Here is a 26166-nt window from a genome sequence, read left to right on the forward strand (position 1 = left end):
TATAGCCAAGCATTCATCAGGATACGTCCTTTCTCGTCCCTAGATTACTTTCTTCAATTGCTGTTTTGTTCATTTAATTACAACTGACCACATTAACACCGTAATGTATCTTATCACTTGTCATTGGTTCGAGTCTCATGTGTTGATCACAGCTGCGATTAAAGGTTTGGATGAGCCGCAGAACATTTTCAGATTTCAAATTAGGCCGTGGCATTCTTAAGTTTGGGATGGCTGATCTAACTTATAATATAGCTGCTCCCTTTTCCTCTGTTATATCTTGACTCTAGTAAGTCCTTACACACATGAGGCTTGTCAGTTTTCATTAGATTTTATTGATCTGTGTAAACTCTCTGCAAAATCTTTACATGCAAAGTTATTTGCAAACATACATATTTCCAGTGCATGCACTATCTATGTACAAATACAGAGATAAACCAAGAAACATTCCACTGGACTGGCAGAATCAAGTAGAAGACAGCTATAGGTTTAGCTCAGAGAGAAGCCTGTTTAAAAATAAAACTATTGATTATAATTTATGTTGATCATCGTCTGACGATCGCTGTAGCTGAAGTAGCACAACGTAGGACAGTGTGTGATGCTACCGGTGGGTGTTTGAATCGCTGCCACAGGGTTGTGCAGAGAAAACAAGACACTGGAGAGATTTAAATGTGTATGTACAGAAAGTCTCATTCAAAGAGTGAGATTCACCTCAACGTCTGCTACCGATAGAATTGTTTTCATGTGCTCAGTTGATTATCAGTCTATCCTGTGGATGCTATCAGATCAGATTACAACATAGTCACCATAGTCATGCAGAATATGGCCTCTTGTATATAAAGTATTAACAGGAATGTTATGGGGAAAAAGTGTAAACATTAATGGAATTACAATAGCATTAATTTCTTACAAAGTATATATATCTTGAACCACAAGACATTTCATGCATAGGATTTTTTGTTTTTGTCTGTTTTGACATTGGAATAACTTGCAAACAGCGGTATAAATTGAGGTCATTCCACTTTGTGAGGTGTGCTTTCCTTGGTTTGCTGTGATTAGTGAACAAACACACACTAAAGCCTTGAATGATTGGGGCGTGGCAGGAGGGGGAAAGAGCCCTGCTTTGTGCAAAGGGTGCGTTGGGGTAAAAGCGGGCCACGACTGCCCCAGGCACACCAGAGTCACGAGCACAGTGCATGCAGGTAAAGCTGCACATACTTATGACACAAGCCGTTCCAACTTCTCTCTCTCGCTCTTTGTCGAGTGGAGCAGCCACATTTTGTTAAGGAAACCCTGCAGAGAGACCTGGCCGTGTGCATTCAGTGTAAACACTACAGTAGAAAACCTCTGAGGTGTCAGAGTGAACCGCAAGCTTCAGACGAGCAGAGGTAGCAGGAGGAAAATCTTTTTTTTTTCCTGCCAATTCTAACTAAGAAAGAAAAGAATGTTTACTTTTCAGTTCCTCTAATCACAGTTAAGACCAACAAATCAGGATTCACAGCTTGACTAACCGTACATAAAAACTCCTAATGTTTAACGAGGTGTGCTCTAACTTTAAATCACAAATTAACAGCAACTGATGAAAGATTCATCTAGCTCATGGTCCACTGATTTTATGAATCATCTGTATGTCAGATGCCTATCCTAACCTGAGCAATGTATCAGTATGTAAACATTTCTTCATGGAAATATACAATATGTTCAGGACAGTGGGCACAGTTGAAATATCTGAAGGTGCAGCTGCTGCGTGTTTTCTTATGTCTGTGGCTTGGCATGCTTATACAGTTCAAGTGTTACACTACAGCATTATGAAATCACACAAGAGATTTAAAACAAAAAGAACACCCTTATGGTCTAATGGACTTCAGGCATGAGCTCAATTGAGGGTTTCATGACTTTTTGAACGATGCCATAACATATTGCTTTTTCTTGTCCTGTGCCAGTGCAATTCAAACTTCATTTTCTTTTAGCAAAGAATGCGTCAAGTTCAGCACACTACATAACATCACTGACAGGCATGATGGTCCTTGTGCAGCTGACGGACGTCTTGATTACATTGGTAAAATCTCTAATTCATTTATGCCACGATTTGTCCCAGAGGCAGATTAAGTATCAGCACAGGCAGAGAAATTGTTAATAAGAGGAATAAGAGGAAAGAAGAGATATACATCAGGGGAGAGGATGTGAATAAGCCTGTGTGATGGTCAGGTAGTGAAAGAATCGATTAAACAATAAAAGGGTGTTTCTACAACTACAGGTATTTTTAAGTCCCAACAGTTAAACATTTGTCATATGATTCTTGATAAATATATACACAGGGTTAATACACATCTTGACATAAAAACAATAATCATCTCACAACTGTGGTGTTCAGTGTTCAGATATGTAAAATGTTGGGCTGCGCATTTAATCGCAGTATTATTTAAATCAAAATATGGCCATGTGCGAAATTGCAGAACCAGAAAAAAATTGCAAATTTTTGAAAAAAAAATATATATATATACAATGACATTTATATTACTGTTGAACTGATGTATATTAGATCCTCGGATTCAAAGCTAACATATGAGACCTTGCTAGTTGCCATTTATCTGCAAAATTAGCAAAAACGTAATATCCGCAACACGTCTTTATCGCAGCAGTTTTAGGTGTTGTGGCCTTGTGCTGCGTTAGACAGTTTTACAAATGGTAAATGTAGTATTCTTCAACCTGGAGCCTAATTTCCAATATTTTTGTGTCTAAGTGAGCAATGGGGACAGTAATTTGGAAACTGGTCCAGTATTGTGCGAGACCTCAATGTGCTTCAGCTAATGTAAACTATAGCTTACTGTTAAAGATGACATTATTATCATTGTGTCCTTACCAAAAACAATATGCCATTACTGCTTCATTTTAATTATTAATTTGTAAATAATACCTAATTTATACCTAAAGTTACTGTCTAAATTTGAGAAAATCATGAAATCCCCTTTTTTTTTTTTATTTCAGCATTTACAATGATGCATTTAAATGTCTTAAAATTATATAGAAAATAAAAAAAGGGGAAAAATATAAATGTTTGTCCTGACATTATGTTGTGGTACAGACAAATGTTTAAAATTAAAAGCTATACAGGTTGATTTTTTTTTTTTTTTTTTACCAATTTTGCAGAGTCAAAAATGCCTGTCGTTGCAGAAACACCCAAAAATGTTAAAAAGTGCATTAGGAGATGAATGCAAACCAAGTTTGAAGGAAAGAGAGGTTTTAGATCATGCTGTACGGGGTTAATCACTCGCAGTGTGATTCTCATTGTACAAGGTGTGCCAACGCTCAATCTTCTTGTCCTTGTTCTTCAGACACTCATACCAGTGCTTCAGCCGCTCTCCCTTGGCAGTGATACCCAGCTGACACCCACCTGTCGGGGAGGAAATGAGGTGTGAAAGGCAGGTGGTGAGCAGGTGAGAACTTCAGCTTTGTTTAATTAAGGCAACAACACTTGTCAAACATTTACCGATGTAGTCGTTGGACTTCCCGATATCATAATCCCACACAGAGATATCTAAAGTCTTCTTGGCCAGTTCACTGTGTTTGATGTCGTAGCTGAATTCCTGAAATTTCATCAGGACATGAATAATTATTAAGACTATTTCCCAACTGTTTTTTTTTCACACAGATAATGCAAAGTACATAATCAGACTTACTCAATAATAATTTTAAGATTATGGGTTGCATTATGGGAGCATTCATTGTGTATTTTAATGCATTAATAATAGGTGATGACTTCCTGTTGATCCTGTTGCTGATCCCTCTCAGTCGATCACCTGATTGTCACACACCTGAGCTGATTGGTGGGCTGAGTCTACGTAGGCCGGCCCTTTTGTTCAGCTCACTATCTCCCCATCCAGCTGCAGCAGCAGCACAAAGGTGCTCTGTTCAGTTCTCATCCATTTATTTCAATAAACTTTAATGCAGTAAACTGCTCTCCTAGTGTTGCGTCCATTATTTTGCTCGGTGCCAACTCAAAGAAAAGTGAACACCATGAAAATAAAGAATAAATAAAAGTAAAATAAATATCTAAACAAGCATAAACACTGTTCAGTATCAGTGAATTGCTGAATATTTTGATATTGTCAGTCAGTTAGTGGCTGAACAAGAAGTATAGCTGCTCAGTATTTACACCTGCCAGCGAGCTCCTCTTGTCATCATAAATGTTCTGTGCTAATCTAAAATCACCACAAGCATCGTTCCCTGCATATGTTCTGTTAAAAACGTTTTCATATCTGTGCATATCGTAAATATGAATATATCTGTGATAGACTCATATCAGGTGAATTACAGGGCTCTACTTATAAAGCATTAATAATGCATTATAATTCACTATGAATGCCCTGCATAGTCCATCAGTTTTTCCCAAAGCCCAAGGAGATGTCTTTATGTGTCTTGTTTTTCCCACAACCCAAATATATTCAGTTTACTGTCATAGAGGAGTAAAGAAACCAGAAAATGTTTACATCTAAGAAGCTGGAATCTGAGAATTTTTACCCTTTTTTCTTATAAAGTTACTCAAACTGATTGATCGATGATCCAAATAGTTGGTGATTAGTTAAATCATCAGTTTATAACCGATTAATAATTGCAGTTCTACTAACAAACCTCATTAAACTCTGGGTTTAAGGTCCTCTTCTTGATTTGTGTTTTGCACTTGCCCTTCTTCCCCATGTCAGGTTTCAGACATCTGTGAATTGTACACGTATAAAAGTTCATTTACATGTTTTCTAGTGATTTCAAGAGTCATGCCTTCACAATCGTCTCATTCTGCTCTACCTACATTTTGACATAGGGGTCAGAGTAGCCATTGGCATCCATGGCAGCCAGGTGAACGCAGCGCACGACACCCACAATGAGACGGTTCGTCTGGGAGCTGTACATGAGGGACATCAGGATCCGGCCGCGCTCCTCCACTTCTGCACCATCTTTCGGTGGCTAAAATAGAGCAGAGGCAGGAAAATATAGTTCAGCGGGACTCACGGTGAGATTTGTGTGAACTTCTGGAGGAATCTGTCCTGTTTAGACATGCTTGGAAATAAAAGCATTGCCTCATCTTCGTAGAGAGCGATGCCCCTGGCACCCCCAGCTGTTGCGGTTCTCTTCGTCTGTGAGGAGATTACAGCAGGTCAATAACAGATTCAGACAAGGAGAACAAAACATCGTTTGAATGTCACTGAGTTCTCCACTCACCGGGACGACTCTCTCGAGGCACACATTGAAGTTTTTCTTCTGGTTCATCTTCAGTTTCTTCAGTGCCACTCGGGTTTCCCCAATAAACTCATTATGCCCGAACTTGTCTTCATCACAGACAGACACCCTATGCAAATCAAAAGAGGATCATAATCATACAGATCTGTTCAACCTTCAGCTAAAGGCAGAGTAAGTTTGGAACATGAATACAGGGCTGATATAGATAAGTGATTTAAGCTCACCTGAGGGTCTTACGCTGCATGTCCTCATCTGTCAGACCGTGGTAGGTGAGAGTCTCATTCCACGCAGGGTTGCGGGTGTTTCTCAGGGTCTTTGTGCGCAGCTTGTTAGACTGATAGATGTGGGGATAGATCAGGGCAAGGAAATAGAAATATCTCGAGGCAAGTTACCACTACATAAGATCTCAGACATCCGTGGTTTGTGCTGTTTTATTGCAGGCATCTACATGATGCCGTTCCTCATCAAAACATGCTGTTGCAGCTGAGACCTGCCCCATTTTCCACTATGACAGACAACCCACAGTGTGAAGGAGCGTGGAGCAAGTCCAAAAAGTTGGGATGTTGTGCAAAAGGTAAATTAAATGCAATGATTTGCAAAAAACCTTTAGACCTATATTCAGCTGAATACAATACCAAGACAAGATATTTAATGTTCAAACTGATAAACTTCATTGGTTTTTTTTGTGAATATAGACTCAATCTGAATTTGATGCTTGCAACATGTCTCAAAATGTTTGGACAGGGGCGTGTTTACCACTGTGTTATATCACACTCAGTCAGTGTTTGGGAACTGAGGACACTATTTGTTGAAGTTTTGAAAGTGAGATTCTTTCCCATTCTTGCTTGATATGAAACTTCAGTTCAGTATAGGCCAGAGTCTCCATTATATTTTACACTTCATAATGCCCCACACATTTTCAAAGGAAGACAGGTCTGGACTGCAGGCAGGTCAGTCTGGCTCCTGAACTCTTTCGGCACAAAACCACATTGTTGCAACTCGTGCAGACTGTGTCTTGGCATTGTCTTGCCGGAATAAGCAGGAAAAAGATGTCATCTGTCGTCACAGTTTTGAAGTGAATGTCACCCCATCCATGCTTGTGAATGACTGAGCCTTTCAGTCATGATACTGTTACCTGTTACCATTTCACCTGTCTTTGTGCTGTATTCAGTTGAAAAGGATTTGCAAATCCTTGTATTCTTTCCTTATTTATATTTTACACAACATCCAAGCTTTTTTAGAATCAGAGTAGTAATAATATAATTACACTACACTAGAAATGTACATTCACTACAACTTTTATTTTATTCATAATCTATCAATATCATTTTAAAGATATCATCCCCATTCCACCTCTAGGGTTTTGTCAATTCAAACCACAAGGTGTCAGGCTTGAGCTAGCAGAAAGGCCTCTCATCAAACAAGGGGATCTAAAGTCACCTCCCTTCCTTCTCTGCTTAGCAGGGTATTAAGGTAATAAATCTTTTAAAAGAAGTAAAAGCTTAATGTAGGAAAGGTGTGTCTCTTACCTTGCTAGCCCCGGGGAGCAGATGAAGCTTGACATAAGGATCTGCCAGTCCGTTTGAGTCCATGGGCTTCAGTCCCTGAGGAGAGATGGAGCGCCATGTCCATCACATCATCATGCACAGCCGAGAGCAATTAACCCAAAGTGCCATTCAGGAGCATTTTAACATAAACCACTTGATTGTAATTGTCCCTTTGTGCGAGAGAATGAGGAGAATAGCGGTACCTTTGCTTTGAGGATGCTACAGATGAGGCTGTTGCTTTCCTGTTCATAGAGCAGACTGAACTCTAGAGAGCCCAGAGTGGCTGAAAGACACCCAGATCAGTCATTACATTAGACTATGGAGAAACAGCAAGTCTGCTTTTGAATAATTAACAGTGCAAATACAGGGAAAATACTCTTGTAATTAAACAACAAGACTTGTGAACAGAAGTGAGAGGAAGTATCAGCCCAGATAGGACAGAAAGGATGGGAAAAAAAATCTACAAATAAGCCTTCTTTTTACCTTAAGTAAACAACAGAAAAATCTCATTACAAAGCAGGAGCATATAATATGAAAGAATCAAATAAACACTCAAATCTCAAAGGAAGACATTCAGAAAATAAGGTTCTGGGTAAGGAAAAAAAGAGTGAGTGAAAGAGTGAAATGCTGCCCACACACATTTTCTTTGGAGGAGTTTCATGGCTAGTTGGGGGGAGAAAATTATCAAATGTCATTTCTCAATTTCGCTTTTATAACTGTTAACTTCTCTGGGCTGAGATTCACCACCGACTCGCTGCTCCAAAGACGCTAAGAGTCTGCAGCCATGCCAGCAACTCTGCAAGGCTATACAGTACACTGGCACAGCAGTACTTTGAGCTAAGTCAGTTTGCTAACATGCTCACAATGATGCTAACATGCTGATCGCCCAGTGTTGCACCTATTCAAGACGCCATTTTTCTGAGAGCCTGTTATCCTAAATATGAAAGCCCACTGCTCTAAAGGCCCGTCTCGCCGAAAAAACACAGTTAGTTCAGTAATTGCCAGCCCTGTCCATGGTCCTGAATCGGTGAAGGTTTTGCCTTTAATAGACCATCTTTCTGGCCTTACACCAAACGCAATTTCAAACACTTTTACTGTCGCATGTAAATTTAGGGGTGCATCACTGTCATCCAAGTCGTTAGATACTAAAATCAGCCCCTGTAATGTGAAAACATCTGATTTTCACACAGTCAGAGGAAGTAAAAGTGTGTCCCACTATAGTTTAGTTGTAAAATCCCAGTGCACCGTGTCAGATGCCCTGCATGCTCAACGCTCCTTCACGCTGTGAACTGGCAGCCTCCTCATTCACTCTCTGTGATCTTTAGTTACAGTCTTTATTGGACAAAGTATATTTGGAGTTGACAGTAGCAAGTATGCATAATGCTAAACAACCAACCATCAGTGTCTGGGCTTCCTTCAATGACAAAGTGAAAGATCTTCTGTTCATACACTGGATCATAGAACCTATGTCATTATTGTTATGCAAATAATACCATGCAGCTATCTTTGCATGTCAACTTGTCATGTAATCATTTATATTTTTTTCTTTTTTTTTTTCTTTTCTCCCTAATGATTTCTTTATGTTATCCTTTTATTTTGATCTTCTAAAGCCAACTGCAAGGTGATTAGGTTACTGTCAGGGGCTGGTGGTGAGGGTTCATTGTAGTTTATTTGTTTGTCTGTATTTTTATTTCTTTTATTGAACAAACAAAAAACAAACATGCCCAATCAAATTCTATATTACTTTTACATTATATCACTTTTATTAAATTGAAACAACCAAGAATCATGATGAAGTTATAACTACTGAAGTCTCACCACCACATTTCCATAGTGAACCAGCACATGAAACCATTGCTATTTCTGCCATTTCCACTCCCAACACGGGGGATTGGGTCAAACACAAGGGGAATCTATATCCTGTTAGCCCCGTTGTATCTGAAATTATTTGCACAGCTCCGTATTCCCGGACCTCAATAAAATAAATTAACACCCAATCCCCCAGAGAGAGAATAAAGGCCGCCTGGCGCTTCAGGCGCAGAACATGAATGACATGGCACCATTCTCATCATGAAAATGGGATATGGGATACATGGGGGAAAAAACCCAGCTCACACAGCTTATGTATCAGTATTGATTCAGAGATTCACGTCCTGATTCTTCCTCTGCTTTAGTTCCTTGGATATTGATTATCTTGCTTCAATGACAAATGGTGGTTATCATTTGTCATTTTCCACCCAGCTCGATAGACGCAGACAGAATGATACTTTGCTAGGACTATTGGGCAATTTATAGATATGAATTATTACCAGCAGACTAAAAGGCAGGAATCAAGAATCAACATGGTATGACTCAGAATCCCTAAGGGGAATAGAGATGCTGCCAAATGAAGGTAATCTATGGCCAATACTGTATGCTGCGTGACAGACAATATGCTCTGCTTTATTAAGAAAAAAACCCATCTGGTGCCATTTACCTGAAATGAAATGCCAAACTGTACGTGGGGGGAAAAACACGCGACACATCAGCCACCTTACTCCAAGAGGAGACAGCAGATGGTGTACTCACTGGCTTCATCGGAGTCATAGTCGTTGGCTTCCTCCTCCTCCTCAGCTGGGGGAGGCTGCTGTCGGGCGGGGGGAGCGCTGTAGGCAGTGGGCTGCCTCCTGTCGACTGCGGGAGGCGCTCTCTGCTCTGGAGGAGCTGCACCAGAGGAGTAGGCCCCTCCATCTCCTGCCACTGAACCTGCAACCACATTCAATCATCTGAGGCTGCACACAATAACACCACTGGGGATGCAATATGTGATGGAAGGGATAGTTTTGATTATTTGACGCAGGGTTGGATGAGGTATTTATCCATAGCCAGTGCATTGTGTCCAGAAGATGGCAGTTGGCAGGCTTCCAGTTTGGAGAAGCAGAGACTGGCACCAGTACGGAAGCTATGCAATGAACTGTGTGTGTGCAATATACATACTTATATAAGCCAAATATTGCTATCTCCAAACCAACCAAACTCCAAAGACAAAACGAGTAATTTTAACTTACAGAACACGGGAGTTGCTGGTCTACTGCTGTCTTGATTGGTTAGTTTGTTTGTACTGTTGTGTGGCTTCAGTGTTTTAAAAGGAAAGTCTGTGTTCACAGAAGTTGGACAATAACACAAACAATCTGGCAGATCGAGGCAGCGGTAGCTGCGTCATGTGAGGGAAAATTACAGATTTTGCATATGAAGTTTGGCTGGTTTGGAGGTAGCAATATTTGGCTTGAATAACAGAGGTTTCCCATCAGAAAAGGCTACCTGACTGCAAAGTAAAATAGAGAAAATATTCTAAATATAGCACAAACTTAAACTGGTTTTAATGTTTTTTTAAGGTGGATCTTTTAAATCTTTTAAAATACCTTTTGCTTAGCGTCCATACTGCTGACTGACATCCACTGATAGTAATACACAGACTATCAATAAGTACCCAATGCAGCCCCACTTCAAATAATCCAAACTCTCCCACGTTTCGTACTCTTCATAAGAACACTGTGCCACAGCTGTCTCTCACCCTGCTGGGCCAATATGGCCGATGCAGCAGGCTGTGGTCTGGAGCTCTGGACGGGCACCATCTTCTTCATCACCACCGGGCTGCCCTGTCCTGCCTCCTCGGGGCCCGCTCCGCCCGTGGCCATGCGCACAACTGACGGTTTAGGGGCCACAGGTGGGTAACCAGCACGGCCTTGTGGTTCCGGTCCTAAAAATAAGCGTGGACAGCATTTTACAGTAAACACACAGACACACAGTATACATAAGGGAGACATGCATAATCACACCACTTCAGGCTCCTACTGCAGTGGAATCTGTAATACTCCCTAGTCTCTCTGGATACTTTTGATGTTGCAGCTTTTTCGTTGCAAAGGCATTGACCTACATACACTACAACAAGCTGTGGCAGCCCACTACTGTACATGCGGCAGCTATATGGACTGCCTGTCTGCACAAGCTACCCTTTCTCTTTTATAGTGAAATCACATTGCTCAGGTAATCACGCTGAAAGTGTGAAATGATACAATGCGGCCCATCATGCCAGCACCACCTGGAGGCTCATCCCGTGTCACAGCGTGCACCTTCCGACAGCTTAATTGAGCTCTTCATCCCCCTCTTCTGCAACAGTGGGCGGTGCTGCCAAATTTGGGAAGCGGATAAAAGGCCTGATGGTTTGGAAAAGAGCAATGAGAGGCGGGGTTGCAAGAGGACCTGTGTGCAGATGCTGAACTAATGAGACTGAAGATGGTGTTTGTTTTGACTTGTCTACTTATCTGGTCAAAACTGTAATTACCAATTACAAAAAAATAAATGGGGATAACACCGCCTATACTGGTGTTCTCAAGGGGGTGTGAAATATTGGTAGCAATGACAATGTTGGTATTGCTAATTTGATATCTAGGTGGGTGGGGACCTAAAATAGTTAACCAGCTGGAGGAGCAGCGTACCATCTGTGATTTGCACTACCTTCATGACTCCTTCAACTATACTCTGTGTCTGTGTCATAATTCGAGGTGTCATGGGCTATCAACACTGAGGAGTATTTAGACAATCTATAGCGCCGGTGCATGGTGCATGGTGCATGGGCATTTAAGACGTGTCCAACTCCACTTTGCTGTTTAAACAGCACACAATCTTGGCACAAAGTAAGGCACAAAGTGGTTGTATTAAGTCATAGGTGTATTTTGGGCTTAAAATGAATGAATTCAATGAAAGCATAACCTCCAATTCCCTTAAAGAGAGCCAGGTGCGCCTGCACGCAGTCTCATCTTACTGTCTGAATGATACATCTTTTAAATAGCAGGTGTTTGTTGGTCAATGGCACAGTCGCTTTCTGGTGCCTCAAGATAGCAATGCACCAGCAATGCACCTAGCCACAACTCATTGTAAGACCAACACACCCATGGGCCCATGGGTGCAAGTACATTTGCTATCTCCACAAGGAGGTATGCATTGGTTAGAAAATACCTAGTCTAGCTGTCTAGCACTCACCTTCCATGCTAACTTTGCATGAGAAATACAAATTTTACAGCATGCTGAGTCTTCAAAAATGTTGAAAAATTACACTTGCAGGTGCAAATTGATGAAATGCAATTTTGAGAAATAATTAGAAAAATAGCTTTATTATTATTTAGCTTACTTCCTCACACAAAAAGTAAGGAGAATTCAAATGTTAGTTCAAACAACAGGTAACACAGATGAGAAAAATGAAACCTCAGAAGCAGCTCTGGGAGGTTGGCAGATGACGTTTTAAAGACTTTTACATATTGGAAGGTTGCCTGAAACCTGCTGCTCAGAGGCAGCTGGAGTCTCAGACCTTAGAGAGAGATAATGTAAACCATTTGTTTGTGAACACAATCTAGCAGTTTTTTTTAAAGTGGTGCAAAGGATCTGCAAGTCACTTCAGATAAAAATTCTTAATGGCTGAATGACTGCAGAATAAAGCTGAAGGGGTGACACTTGGCTGTGTCTACCTGGTGGTGGTGCTTGTGGTTGGGTTACTGCCTCCCTGGGCTCAGAGGCTGGTGGCGCCTCCCTGGTTTCAGAGGCTGGCGGCCCCTGGGGCTCTGCTGCGCCCTGGGAACTTGCTGTCTCTTTTGGTTTAGATAAGGGCATGGGTGATGGCAGGAAATGCTTAGGAAAACCTTTAAAGAACCAGGCACCAGACCTCTTCCACACCTGAGAAAACAGAGGAAAATGTATGTGTCACAGGGTTTCCAACACACAATCTAGTTCTTTTATTTGGTCACAAAGACGTGAACAGCACTAACCTCTCTTTGTTCTCTGCAGATCTTGCATAGCCACACAGCGCGTGGCCGACTGCTACACTGTGTACCACACTTGGTACACATGTTCTACACGACAGGAGAAAATAGAGATTTCCAGCTGCTCGACATTTACGATGCTATTACAAGCGTACAGCCCATAGACCATGACCTATTATGTTTTGTCAACTTTTGTGTGAATTGCAGCAGAGGAGAGTGTCTGACTCATTGCCTACCTTTTTGCAGTCCTCACACACCACTGAGCTGACCCCAGGTGAGCCCAGCTGCTCCCCACACAGCAAACAGCGGGACATTCCATCGCCGCACACAGTCTTCTTCATGTCATCCAGGCGGTTTATCAAGCGCCTGCAGCAGCACAGGGTGAGATCTTACTTAAAATGTCACCGTTCATTATCTCAGGTCCAAAATATATGCATGCAATCAGTCTCAGCGGGTGATTTCGTGTTTATATGCGCACATTTTGGAGAAACCACAGCATGTTTTACAATCTCTCACCCAATTCTCTCCTGCTCCATGGCCTCCATTTTCTCAGCACGGGCGATCACACTGTTTATAATCTCTTTTTCTTCATCTGTCAGGTCTGGACCAGGACCAGGGCCTGGCTGCATGGTCCAGTTGCCCCTGTCAGCCAAACATATTCTCCAGCTGAGGTTACACTGCTTCTAGGATTTTACTAAATCATATCTAATCAACGCATTTGCATGCACGCTTCATGTTCAGTGTCTGGACAAACGGAGCATACACAATGAATGGATGAATGTGCATTTACGCCATCAACGCATTACACTGCTTTCTGACCAGTTACAGAGCAGATATATGTGATGCAGATAAGAGAGGTGGAATAGGAGCTTGTCTACTTACTGCTCTTTATCACTGTGTCACAGATCACACAACAGAGGGATGCAGGTGAAACAAAGAGAGCACAGTGTAGGGTTAGTGGACTTAGAGAGAAGGTTAAAGGAGCAATATGTAGCATTTGTGCAGGCAAAAATGAGAATAGCAAGTTGGAGCCATAGAATGTGTATTAAATAGGTTGAAATCCTAATCAACATATGATATAGGGTTGAAGTCAATTGTCTGTCAATGTAAAGTTAAGCCTGTAATTCTGAAAACAAAAGCCCACTGCTCTGAAAAAACACACTCTGGGCTTTAAGTGACTACCTGTGTCACTGCCTGTCAGACTCCATTAACATATTGCTCAGTTAAACTGTTTTAAAATCTACGCCTTCTACAAGATAATCAATGATTTGTTACAACTCATAAACAGACACTAACTCATTCAGAGAACATTTGGCATTAATTTGAACTCTAATTCATGTGAAACAGACAAACAAACACAGAAATTTCAAAGGGTTGTTGTCAGAGAAGCAAATATTTCAACTTCATCTCTGATAACATATCATGGTCATTTTATAATTTATTGCAGTAAATATATTACAGATTTCTCCTTTAACAATATGAAAATGTTCTGACAATCTTGCTTACCTAGAATGCATGTTCCTCTGCCTGTCGTTGGACATCCAGCGATCTGAGCTGCTGCTCATCACTGTGTCTGTCATGCCGCACTATCACAGTCTGCAGGTCTGCGGACAGAAAGAAACACTGAGTCTAATTCAGCATTAAATAGTCAAACGTTCTTAAACTGATGCCCTGAAAAAAGCTTTTAATTTGGGCGAGCTTTGGGAGAACATTGCTGACCTTAAATTTGGCAATTCACCAGATACACCCATTGCCACACAGTGATGCAGGCCTAAATTAGAAGAGTCAGTAGAGTAGAACTCAGTAGCGTGCAGATCTCCACCAGGCAACAGATGGTGAAGCACCTACTGCAATGTCAGCACAACTGCAAGACGCAACCAGCAGAGATTTGCAAAGTATTATATAAAGTTTATAATACAACAGTATAGTGCAAGTTTCCTTATATAGCGCTAAAGTGTTTTCTGGAGAGACTCACAAAAGCTGATATACTTTATAATTTATAATTTACACTTGTTGTAGACTGTTCATCAGTTTATTTTTTTTGGAGCATGATGTTTTGGCATAGAGCTGATTAGATCCCCAGTAACTGAATTTAATTTCAGCAAGTAACTGATATCATGTCCAAATTTTCAGGTTTACAACAAATTATAATTAAGTTAGCTACTTTGTAATGAAGTCATCATCTCTCATTTGCTTACTAGCAGCACTTGAAAGCTCCAACACGGCAACCACACAAAAGCATATTAGCAACAGACAGCAGTGGTCAATGAGGTACAGTCAAGATGGCAGGGATTAAAAAATGTTAGGCTGATGGGTCCAGCGGCATATGAGATTAGCTGCAGCCACGATGGTCATGACGATTTCACAATAGTAACCACTATAAGTCACACAAACACTAGAATAGATCAAAATCAATTACAGTTTTCAGAAAAGTAATAATCACGTTTTTCCCTTCATCTACTCACTTCCTATAAATTTACATAATAAGTCTGAAATATCAACAAAATATCAGCCACCAATGGCAATGAAAGCACATTTCCTGGTGCCAGATTTACAGCCTAGTCGGTCCCATCTCCTCCTGCCAAGCCTGTTATCAAATTCTTTTCACAGACATATTCAAGCGATAAACGGACACAGGAAAACATTGCAAAGACATAACACAAACACAATGGATCTGTAAAATACAAGTGTAAACTGTGCAGACGTGCAGTGGTTCTAACAGGGGCAGCGTCGCTCAGCGTGAGTGCTGGAAACGAAACAAAGCGTATGACAAAGCAAGCCCTCCTGCACATTAGTGACAGAGTGAAATGATGCCGAGGAGGGTGGTGGTCTGGCTATTGTAAATTTGTATTTGCTTTCCAAACTGGGGGTGGCAAGACCAATTATTTATAGCAGCTTTAAGTGAAACGGTAAGGAACGTCTTCCAGTTTGTGACTCGACACATTATCAAAGAAACAGATGGTTCCATACAACAGGAGTGGCTCAATTATCCTACGATACAGCAGGAGGAGGAGGAGGAGGAGGAGGAGGAGGAGGAGGAGGAGGAGGTGAGTGTGTACTGACAGGCAGGGATGACTAAGAGTCTTTGTCTCCAGCGTTCCTGATCGTTCATGGTGTGTTCAAGGCTTTTACCCAAAGTGATGTCTGTATTTACAGTTTTAACCACTTTGAGTAATACTGGTGGGACTGGGTGTGTTGTCAGGTGTTACAGGAAACAGCTTATAAGTTATTGTCGCCCTGCGCGGTTAGATCGGGACTGGATTGTTTGTAGTCCAGAAGAGACTGTTGCCGAGGAGGCTGTGTCATCAGAGTATTTTAAGTACACGATGACAGGAGATAAGCTTTTGCAGTCACTCGTGTACAAAAACAGGCTGAGAGCCGAGCCCAGCACTAACGATGACAGTCTCAGAAATAAAGGTTCCAAAAGGGTTCTTCCTGAAAGGCTGAGGTTCTACCCAGAAGCACTTGCTTCTGAAAAAAGAACTTTTTTGAAGAAGGGGTTTGTCAAGGGTTCCATTAAGAACCCTTTTCATCTAAAGAACCCTTTTAGAAGAAAGAGTTCTTCACCGATTATCACAAACCAAAGTGTTTTAAATGGTATTTTTAAATGTCGATATATCTGGGTAGATGAAACCCTTCAAATATATAAGGGTTCTTGGTAGATTCCCCCTTGATTGGTTCTAGATGAAACCCTTGGAATATACAAGGGTTCTCAGTAGATCCTCCTTGATGGATGCTAGATGAAACTCTCCAATTATTAAAGGGTTCTTGATAGATCCCCCTTCATAGGTTCTAAATTAAAAGCTTTGAAATAAAAAAGGGTTCTTGGCACAACCCCCTGGATGTGCTCTAGATGAAAACCCTTGGAATGTAAAAAGGTTCTTGGTAAAACGTCTTTGCTGGGTTCCAGATGAAAGCCTTAAGCTATGCAAGGGTTTTTGGTAAATCCCTCTTGGTGGGTTCTAGATAAAACCCTTGAAATAAAAAAATGGTTCTCAGTAGAACCCCCTGGATGTGTCCTAGATGAAACCGTTGGAATACAAAAGGGTTCTCAGTAAAACGTCCTTGATGGGCCCTAGATGAAACCCTTCAACTATAAATGGGTTTTATATTTTAAGGGTTTCACCCTTAAAATAATAAAATCTAAAAGGGTTCTCGGTAGGATCTCCTGGGTGACTTCTTGTTAGAACCCCAGAGAAAGGGTTGGAAACATTAAACCATAGAGGAACCTAGGGGGTTGTGGGTGGAACCTTGTAGGTATAACCCATTCTTTTGGGCTATGTGTAAAACCCGCCTGGTGGAACCTTCATAAACGGTGCTACCAGGAACCAGAAAGGGTTCTCCTATGGGGAACCAAGCCAAAGAACCCTATGTGGTTCTAGTTAGCACCTTTATTTCTAAGCATGCAGCGAGTTGTCACTGTATCCATGTATGATACACCTGCAGTGTAATTTAATCTCAGAGTGACACAGTTACGATGATACAAAAGAAGTCAAGAGGAATCACATAGGCGAGCGCCCATGGGCAGATCTGCTCTGTGTGTGCGTGTGTGTGTGTGTGTGTGTGTGTGTGTGTGTGTGTGTGTGTGTGTGTGTGTGTGTGTGTGCGTGTGTGTGTGTGTGTGTGTGTGTGTGTGTGTGTGTGTGCGTGCTCCTGTGCAATTGACTTCAAGTGTCTGCCAGACAATACGTGAAGTGATGCTGCAGCAGCCACAGGCCGGAGGACACGGCAGCGTATGTCCTGAGGGGAAGTAGAGGACCAGCGGGCTCTGAGAGGGACCAACAAGAGGAGGTAAAAGCCTCTCTGGAGCCTGTAATGTCAAGATGTGATGGTGCAGGATCAGAGGAAGAGGAGAGTGCAGGTACTGAGATACAATAAGGAAGCATAATGATGAAGGCTAAAAGGAAAATCAATAAGTTTCACTTCTCCTCAGCTATTCACAGCAGGAAAATCTGGCACTATAGAACCTTGGAGAAAGTGAAAGAGGGAGAGAAAGGGAGGGGTGCGCCGCTGTCTCCCTCATTCAGCTGCTCGTATTATGCTGCGTAACGCCAGGCTACATACCTTTTGAGCTCTAATCTGTTGCTGCACTGCCTGCGGGGTTCACAGAATAACAACAAATTCGCTGTGCTATCAATAGACACTCTGGGTGTGGGCTTCTCCCTCTGATGCCGCTGCCGCCGCCGCCGCCACTGCTGCATCCAGCCAACAGTGGCAACACACAGTCCTCCGGGAGCATTTGTCTTTTTCCACTTTTTCAGCAGCAGGCTGACGTCTCAGACATCACTCTGACTGTACAATACAGATATTGTATACACAGAGGCTCTCAAGCGTGGCCATCCTTCACTTGCCAGAATGAATAATCCCACTTTTGTCTAACATGATTGTCCTGGAGAGGTGGATGGAGGGAAACAGATGGGAGGGGGCAGGCAGGCAGGCAGACTCGGGATGGGTAATCACTGACTCAGACAAGTCGTAGCTCTCTGGAGCCGAGGAGAGATGTTACCGCATCACAGGAGTGGACTCTTTGCTGAGGTGACAATCCAATTAGCATTCAGGAGATAGTCTAACAGATCACATACACACTCGTAGAAATAAGATTCTAACTAGAACCTTATATGGTTTATTTGCTTGTCCCCATAGGAGAAACCTTTTCCTGTTCCTTTTTATAAAGGGTTTGAGGCCTTTCAGGCGGTTCTACCTAAAACTCAACATAAAGGCTTATACCTAGAATCGTCTATTAAAGGTTCCACCCAGAACCCCCCATGTGAGGTTCAACTGAGAACCCTTCTATGGTGTAATGGTTCCACCCAGAACACTCTCTAGGGCCTTTTCGACCAACATGGAATCGGCCCTGTCCCAATTCAAGCACCTAATGGTTTGGAACGTGAAAAGTTGGTTCCCACATAGAACTCAAAATTCCTGGAAATACTTGTTGGTTTGCTAGATAGAACCAAGGTTCCAGAGATTTTGACCGGAATCAGTTAAAGAACCAGAGTTTATTTGGTGGAAAAGGGCCCTCTGGTGGTTCTATCAAGAACATTTTTACTTTCTGTGGGTGCTAACAAGAGCCTACCCAGGGGGTTCTACCAAGAACCCCTTTGTATCCCAAAGGTTCCACTACATATACACTGATGGGATGCTGTCAGGGTTCAAAAATTAGCTCTGGTTCTTGAACCAGTTCTTGGAACATTGCGAGCAAACCAGCCTGCCTTTCCACCAGTTTTGAGTCTAACCATTGTAATCAAGGATATCATCAACAGAGGGTGTTGCAAAACAACCTAAAGAACATGACAGAATCTACGGAAGACCCTTTCATATTCCAATGGTGTTATCTAGAACCCACCCAGGGAGATTTAAAAATAGCTTTTTTATAGAAGAAACCTTTCTTTTAAAAAAAGGGTTATTCAGAAGCAAATGGTTCTGGGTAAAACCTCAGCCCTTCATGAAAAACCATTATTTCTAAGAGTGCACACTTTTCTCATAAAGAGCTGTCAGTAGAGGCTTTGCTGCTTCAGACACAGGAAAGTACAGCTCGGTTTCATCTACTGTGCAGTCAGAGAGGGTTTGCGTCTCATGCACATATTCAAAAATGTATCCGAGGCCAATTATAATGGACTGTCTTGACCAAAATGTCATATTGAGCCTTGTTATTCTGCAGCTATGACGTCACTGTGACCCCCAGACTGTCATCCTCTGCGCTGTTGAGGTTATAAATTCAACTAATCTGCGTCATCTGTGCCTCTGATTTGGTGCATCTTGTACGTGTTTTCCTCCCATGTAAGATGACTCAGTCAGGTGGTGGATCCTTCTCTGGGGAGCAGCAGATATTTTCCTGTGTTTTCCTTTCCAAAATGTCATGGAGCCTCGGTGACGAAGCTGTCAGTGGCATGGTGATATGCAATGTGGAGCCCAGGACTGGGCAAGCGACCACAACAACAGAATTCACCAGGCATGAATAGTAGCAGATCGTGTGTGAGATGACAACAGGAAAGACCAGAGGGAGAGCATTGACTCAAGCTAGTCATCTGCCTGATCATCATAAGTCATCCGCCCAGCAGGATCTCTCCTGTATAGGATTTCATATGGGGGTGGAGAGGACCAATTTAGAAACCTGTGTCTCCTCCTCAGGGCCTGAGGGGATAGTCAATACAAATCTGCATCTGTACATCTTCAGGGATGCATGCAATGCATACACAACTCCCAGAGCACACCCTACACATCTTTTCTATCCATTTTTAGAAAAACAGCCATGCATTCTCCTTGGATGCTCGAGGTGAACGCTCGGCATGAGTAACTTACTTTATGTCTTATTATCAGGCACTTGCATAGATTAATGTTGTTATGTGACTTTCAATAGCAGGTGTATGAGTCATTACTGCAGAACGTACGACTGGAGAAGGAATGAGAGCCCCTCGTTATGGCCGACAGCCGGACTCGCTCGCGGAAACAAGAACTGAAGAAAGCAGGAAGAGTGACAACAAGGCAGCAGGGAATTGGTGGATTGATCCAACATGGGTCATTATGGATACAGCACTGAGAGCAGAAGGGGGGTTGGGAACAGAGGGAAGAGAGTCGTCTCCTTTTTACTAAGATCAGCAAAAAAACGATGTGTCAAAGCAAGGTTTTGTTTTTTTTTAAATCTTGCTATTTGTCCTATTGTGTTTTTGGGACTTTCTTTTTAGTGGTGTTTTCGAAATCCCATTGTGCAGGAGAACCTTTCCATATTACTTGCTGAATAAATCTGCATGGTTTCCCTTTAAATAATGAATATTGTGCATTTAAAATGCTGCATAAAAGGAGACTGGATTACTGTTAATTATTCCTCACAATCATTAATTATTAATAATGATTTACAAATCAACCATCTTTAAACCAGGAATACTCTATGGCATAGAGTGTTAATTATTTTATATATTGTTCAGACTGCAGTCTTTAAGGTAATAAAGTACTCAGCGCATGCTTTATTGACCGAGAAAATTGGGTTCTTCCTCTGCAAAATATTTCAGCTTGGATTTCTAGGCTCCGCTATGTTTTGGCCAACAAAAGTAATAGCTATAGATTCGATTGGTGATAACATGGCATGATGGCCGTGGGTGTCACAAATTCACCCGCAATGCATCCTGGGACATGCAAGCACTGCTGCATGGCAGGAAAACTTCTCGATGAATAGCGTACGCACTTATGTTACTTTCCCACAAGGACACACCCCCCTCAGTTGGACTGAGTGACCAACGCGTTCTCATCCCAGCTTGTCACATACCAACAAATTGTCACAACCTCTCAGAATCTGATGCTGAGCAGGAGTTACCCTTTAGCTGCTGTACCTGACGTGGTTAGACAGCTGTTTTTAACACGATTAATGCTGTGAAACTGCCTTTTAAAATGCAATCTCTAGCCAAAATGAATGGATTAGTCTAATCCATGTTCAACCAGGGCCCAGTGGTGGACCTTAGAGCACCATCTAATAGGTCGTGGAGGCAGTGGTTCTGCCAATGGTTAGATTAAGACCATTATTAATATCTCGGCCTGGAGGGGATCATGTAATCGCTTCTGTGTGTGTGTGTGTGTGTGTGTGTGTGTGTGAGCCTGCATCTTGTCTGTAGCTAATCTTGCATACTACCGGACCGATCAGTCAATTTTCTTTGTGCCTCTGTCATTCAAAATTTTTTTAAAAATCTTGAAAAATATTTTTACTGCCTGTATGCTTCCGACAACCACGGCTACAGGCATTACATTTTTGTAATTAAAAGGCATTTACGCCTTGATGGAATTTCTTGAGACTTGATCAAATTGTCCACTTGTCCATACATGTCAAAGGTCAAGATCACTGTGGCCACACAAAACACATTTTTGGCCATAACTCAAGTATTCATCAGCTACTTATGACGAAAGTGGCAAAAAGCAGTGCGGGAAAGTAACTGCTTACATGTAACCAGTCACACATAATTAAATTACAAAATAAATGTAATCGTAATTCATTACAGTTACTGAGAAAAAAGTACTTCTGTAAATTAGAGTTACTAATCAAAACATCAGTGATTTCAAAGGGGTTACATCCAGTTATTCTTTTTGGGTTGCCTGCACACTATTGAGTTTTTTAAAATTCACATTCTTGTCCAGCAGCCCACTTGATTTTCTCTCTTTTGTCATGTTATGTTTTTTCTAATTCGAAGATTTTTTTTCGAATTTTGCATTTGTTGGTAGTTTCTTATCTTGAATTTTCAGTCATCCTCAAATATCTTAAGTACTGATTCCCTCTAACATTTCTGTTTTTGACGCAGATAACAGAATCATTTCTGGAGTTTTGTAATCTATTACATATCCATGATACACTATATTAATCAAGTTACGTTCACTATCCTCCATTTTGCCCTATTTGTAAATGTATTGAATATAATGACATTGAAACACTACATAGCACTACTCTTAAATTCCAGGGCAACAATTCCCTCGCCATCCTCCAAGAAGGACATTTCTAAAAATGGGTTAATGAGAATCGGAGATCAATGCAAAGTCCCACAACTGGCTTCACTTTAATTTATCTTCAATCAGGCCTCCATTCGTATTTTAATGCCTCGAGGTACAACTTACTTGTGTATAATGGAGGTCGCCTTAATGCTCTACCGTAACCACAGCCCAGTCACCAACAAGGCTTACCATTGGCCAATGTAGAGTCCCTGTGGACTCAGATCAGCACTTTTTCTCCAAAACATTTACCAAGGTGCTGATGCTGGGTAGATGCCAGAGGTGATATTCACATTAGCGCAGCACATCCAGCCTACCAGTGATTTAATAATCCTGGTGAAACCGTACACACTTTTTTTCATGCTGCTGTGACCATTAACGTTTCATCGGCTATAGTTCACTGTGCATTTTCTATTAAAGACCCAATAACCTTTGCAACCCATACACAATTTTTCACAAGGCTGCAATGAACTGGCTCAGCCATGACGTTTTTTAAATCTAGCCATTACCAGGCTTACACGATTCAAGGCCTTGTGTGACTTTATTTTCTTAACGGGGTGATATGTAATAATTTTGCATGAAAAAATGAGTACAGCAGTTCAGCACAGTTGGAGCCACAGACGTTATATTAAAAAGGTTGAAATCCTACTTAATATACGATCTATATTTGAAGTGATTTGTTTGTTAAAAGGATCCATGGATGTTTGGCATAAAATTAATGTGACACAGTGTCTTCTTCTTCTTCTTTAGCATACTGTCAGCAATGAAAAATGTGACATTGCGAGTCCTGCCCGGGGCAAAACCTAAACAAAGAGAAGTGGCTTTTAGTCATTATGCAGCATAGTGCTGGAACCAACTGCTTGATGGTCTGAGGAATGCCTCAACCACTGTACACTCTTAGAGATAAAGGTTCTAACTAGAACTGTACAGTGTTCTTCGGCTTGTCCCCAGAAGAAAACCCTTTTTGGTTCCTTGTAGAATCCATTTTATAGGGTCCAACTGGAGCCCGAGAAGATTTTATGTAGATCCCAACATTAAAGGTTATATCAACAACCATCCGTGAAACCTTCTACAATGTAATGGTTCCACTCAGGACCATTTCTGGGGGTTCTATTCAGAACTTAAGGGTGCTAGCAAGAACCCACCCAGGGGGTCCTACTAACAGTCCTTTTACATTCCAAAGGTTTCGTAGACAACCCACTATAGGTGATCTAACAAGAGGTCTTAAATAGTTTAAGGGTTTCATCTAGAAGTTGGAGTTCTACTGAGAACCATTTTATATTCCAAGGGTTTCAGCTGTAACCCACACAGGGGGATCTACCGAGAACCCTTTTACATTCGAAAGGTTTCACTAAAACCCACCAAGGGGGATCTAAAAATATTCTTTTTCTAAGGGTTTCACCTATAACCCTCTTGTCTCCCAAGGGTTCTAAACAGAACCATATTGTATTTTACAGACGAGGCAAAAACAGACCACAAGCAAAATTCTTCTGAAAAGGGTTCTCTGGATGAAAAGGGTTCTTATTTGACAGACCAAAGAATACAAAAGAATTCACAAAAAGGTTATTCAAAAGCAAATGGTACGGGTAGAACCTCAGTGCAGTAAGAACCTGTTTGGAACCCTTTATATCTGAGAGTGTTGTCTTTAAATCCTGACTGAAAACCTAATTCTTCTCGAGCACTCTTCATTTAATTATTTTACTTATCCTTTTGCTTTTAATTTATTTCTCTATACATTTTCACTTTTAGCTTGTTTTTTTCAGTTGTGTTGGTTTTATTTTCTCTGTAAAGCACACTGAATAAACCTCTGTGTATGATACATATTTTACAAAGAAAGCTCCCTTTGTACCAAAATTGAGGAAAACTCTGAAATGCAGTACATAAATTTTCAGGTTCAATATTAAAACTGCAAAAGAAATCTAAATAGCCGGGTTAAAGAGGAGAAGGAGAAACACCATTTTATTTATACTCATTTTTCTCCCTCTGCCATCTGGCCTGGCGGTTACTCAGATTGTTTTATGTATTATGAAACAGAACACAGCCTGAGATCCTCAGACAGGAGAGTCTTGGCTGGTCTACAGTTTCAACTCAAGTCCTGTGGTGATCTGGAATATCGTGCCTGACAGGGAGAACAGATTTTTTTTTCTTTCAAAATCTCTCTCTCATTCACATCTAAAAATACAGACTTATTTGAAAGCCAATCAGAAGTCATATTAACCAATTTAGAGTTTCAGTTATGAGTCATTCACAGACATTCACTAAAATGTTCTAGAAAAACATGAGCTGGTTGACAGTACTTTGACTCACACGTGGGTTACATCAACTAGAAGAGTGCACAACAGATGTTGAACCTCCTACTGCAATGCCGCCACAACCGCCAGATGAAACCAGTGATGATATGCAAAGTTTTGATTTTGTTTTTCATTTTAATGTTTTTTGCGTTGTATAGTATGGTGTAAGTTTTCATATCTAGACATATGAAAAGTTTATAATTGAGTCTTTTTGAATAGTATGGTCTAGCTGTCGTTGCAAAACAGAGCAGTCAATAAAAAAAAAGGTTTTTCAAGGTTTTTTCAGAAATTGTGAATCACAGAAACCATGAGGGGTCCTTGAGCATACTGCCATAAATGTGCAAAAGAAATTTTCATCTGCTGGATCCAGCAATATGTGAGACTAGCTGTAGCCAGAACGGACATCAGCTCCAGCCTTGTTGGTAGCACGACCCATCACATGATCTCCCCAAGACTTGCGTCTGGTGGAGATAATAAAAGTACAGCCAGCTGCTTCTTCACATTCTGTGGTGACACGTGTGGGTTGGTGCCTCTAATAACAAAACTGTTTTTAATAACAAACAGTTTTCATAAACAACAAAATGTCCAGTCTTATAACTGGTACCAGCTTGGTGATTGGACCATAAACACAAGCAGTATACTGTGATGATTGCAGTAATAAAATTTAAAGGGTTAAGAGTCATGATCGACTTTCTGTTGAGTGGATTGTCACAAAACAGATCATTTGGTCTCGTGAACTAACTCCTCGCAGTAGTCAGCTGCTGATGTCTAATGCTGACACACCAGGCATGCAGGGCGAGTGTGGAGACAGGGTAGGAAGGACCAAAGAACACACGAGGTAGCCACCCACTCCCAGTTGTATTGGAACAACTCCATCCATCCCCCATAAAGGGACTGTGAGATGCCAACATAGCAGCACAGTGAGGCCTGGACCTGGGCAAGCTTGTAAAGCACTGCACCAAGAAGCCCTCCACTGCAGGAGGAAAACATCACTCAGCATTTCTTAATTATTTACAACTCCCACCACCCCCATTGCTTTTCACTCTGTGTAAGTCCCCTCTTTAAGGCATTAGTGTGCTCTTTATGTACTGGGATCTCTTATCAGAAATTATGTACGGCGCAGCGGATTTGGGATGAAAAAGATCACACAGAGGGTCGGACAGATTGAGAAATTATTGAACTCTATTTTGGGAAACAGTGAGGATGTTTGTTAGCCTTTTAGGTCCGTGGCATCGACAAATTATCCATGTTTTCAGTCAGACAACGGCGTTGACAGGGACCATCTGTGGAACCATCTGTGAGGACTCTTCACCTCTCAAATGTGAGAGTGTTGCATTGATTCAAATACACACAGCTACATCCTCTCGGCAGGCATGGCTCCAGGTCCCGCATGGCTGGAGAACAAACAGGAAAGACCATCCAGTGACCAACAAGCTACCGTGCTGTTATCCTGCTATCACTGTTGGCCCTGCAACAACAGACCCAAATGGATTGGGCACTGTGAATTTCATTCTTAAATCAACACTGAATTAGCTGTTCCTGTCTTATAGGTCTCAGTTTTAGTAATCACTTGGGTTTGGCCGATAAAGAAATGCCATCAATGCCATCCTCCATCGCGATGGCTGACAGTCATCGACCACTGAGCCGTCTACCATTGGAACATAGTGATTTACAAGCCTAATGTATTTGAGGTTGCTGTAAGGCAGGAGTTGTTGGCAAAGTTTCATTGTTGACATGTGGGAGAGAAAATAAAAGAAGCTGTTGCTGCTGGTCATTGCACTACACCTCCATCAGTGACAGACTCAGGCTGTCAGAGGGGCAGGGGCAAAAAAA

At 41.5% G+C, this 26166-nt stretch overlaps 1 protein-coding gene across 1 annotated transcript in view; it reads right to left on the reverse strand.

The window, feature by feature from the left end:
* Positions 1 to 309: 309 nt before the first annotated feature.
* Positions 310 to 26166, reverse strand: part of LOC146319965 (rabphilin-3A-like) — a 29700-nt gene continuing 3843 nt past the window's right edge. The window contains exons 2-17 of the mRNA XM_084728085.1: positions 14081 to 14178; positions 13091 to 13216; positions 12811 to 12940; positions 12581 to 12664; positions 12284 to 12488; positions 10333 to 10518; positions 9348 to 9524; positions 6983 to 7062; positions 6762 to 6836; positions 5457 to 5566; positions 5215 to 5341; positions 5073 to 5129; positions 4805 to 4959; positions 4630 to 4711; positions 3488 to 3584; positions 310 to 3391 (exon numbers count right to left, since the gene is read on the reverse strand). Of these exons, the coding sequence (XP_084584211.1) occupies positions 3261 to 3391; positions 3488 to 3584; positions 4630 to 4711; positions 4805 to 4959; positions 5073 to 5129; positions 5215 to 5341; positions 5457 to 5566; positions 6762 to 6836; positions 6983 to 7062; positions 9348 to 9524; positions 10333 to 10518; positions 12284 to 12488; positions 12581 to 12664; positions 12811 to 12940; positions 13091 to 13216; positions 14081 to 14154 (1896 nt within the window). The 5' untranslated portion in view covers positions 14155 to 14178 and the 3' untranslated portion in view covers positions 310 to 3260. The remainder of the gene's footprint in view (positions 3392 to 3487; positions 3585 to 4629; positions 4712 to 4804; positions 4960 to 5072; positions 5130 to 5214; positions 5342 to 5456; positions 5567 to 6761; positions 6837 to 6982; positions 7063 to 9347; positions 9525 to 10332; positions 10519 to 12283; positions 12489 to 12580; positions 12665 to 12810; positions 12941 to 13090; positions 13217 to 14080; positions 14179 to 26166) is intronic.

The sequence above is a fragment of the Lutjanus erythropterus genome, chromosome 10 (assembly GCF_056507025.1).
Source record: "Lutjanus erythropterus isolate fLutEry1 chromosome 10, fLutEry1.hap2, whole genome shotgun sequence".
Lineage (NCBI taxonomy): Eukaryota > Metazoa > Chordata > Actinopteri > Lutjaniformes > Lutjanidae > Lutjanus > Lutjanus erythropterus.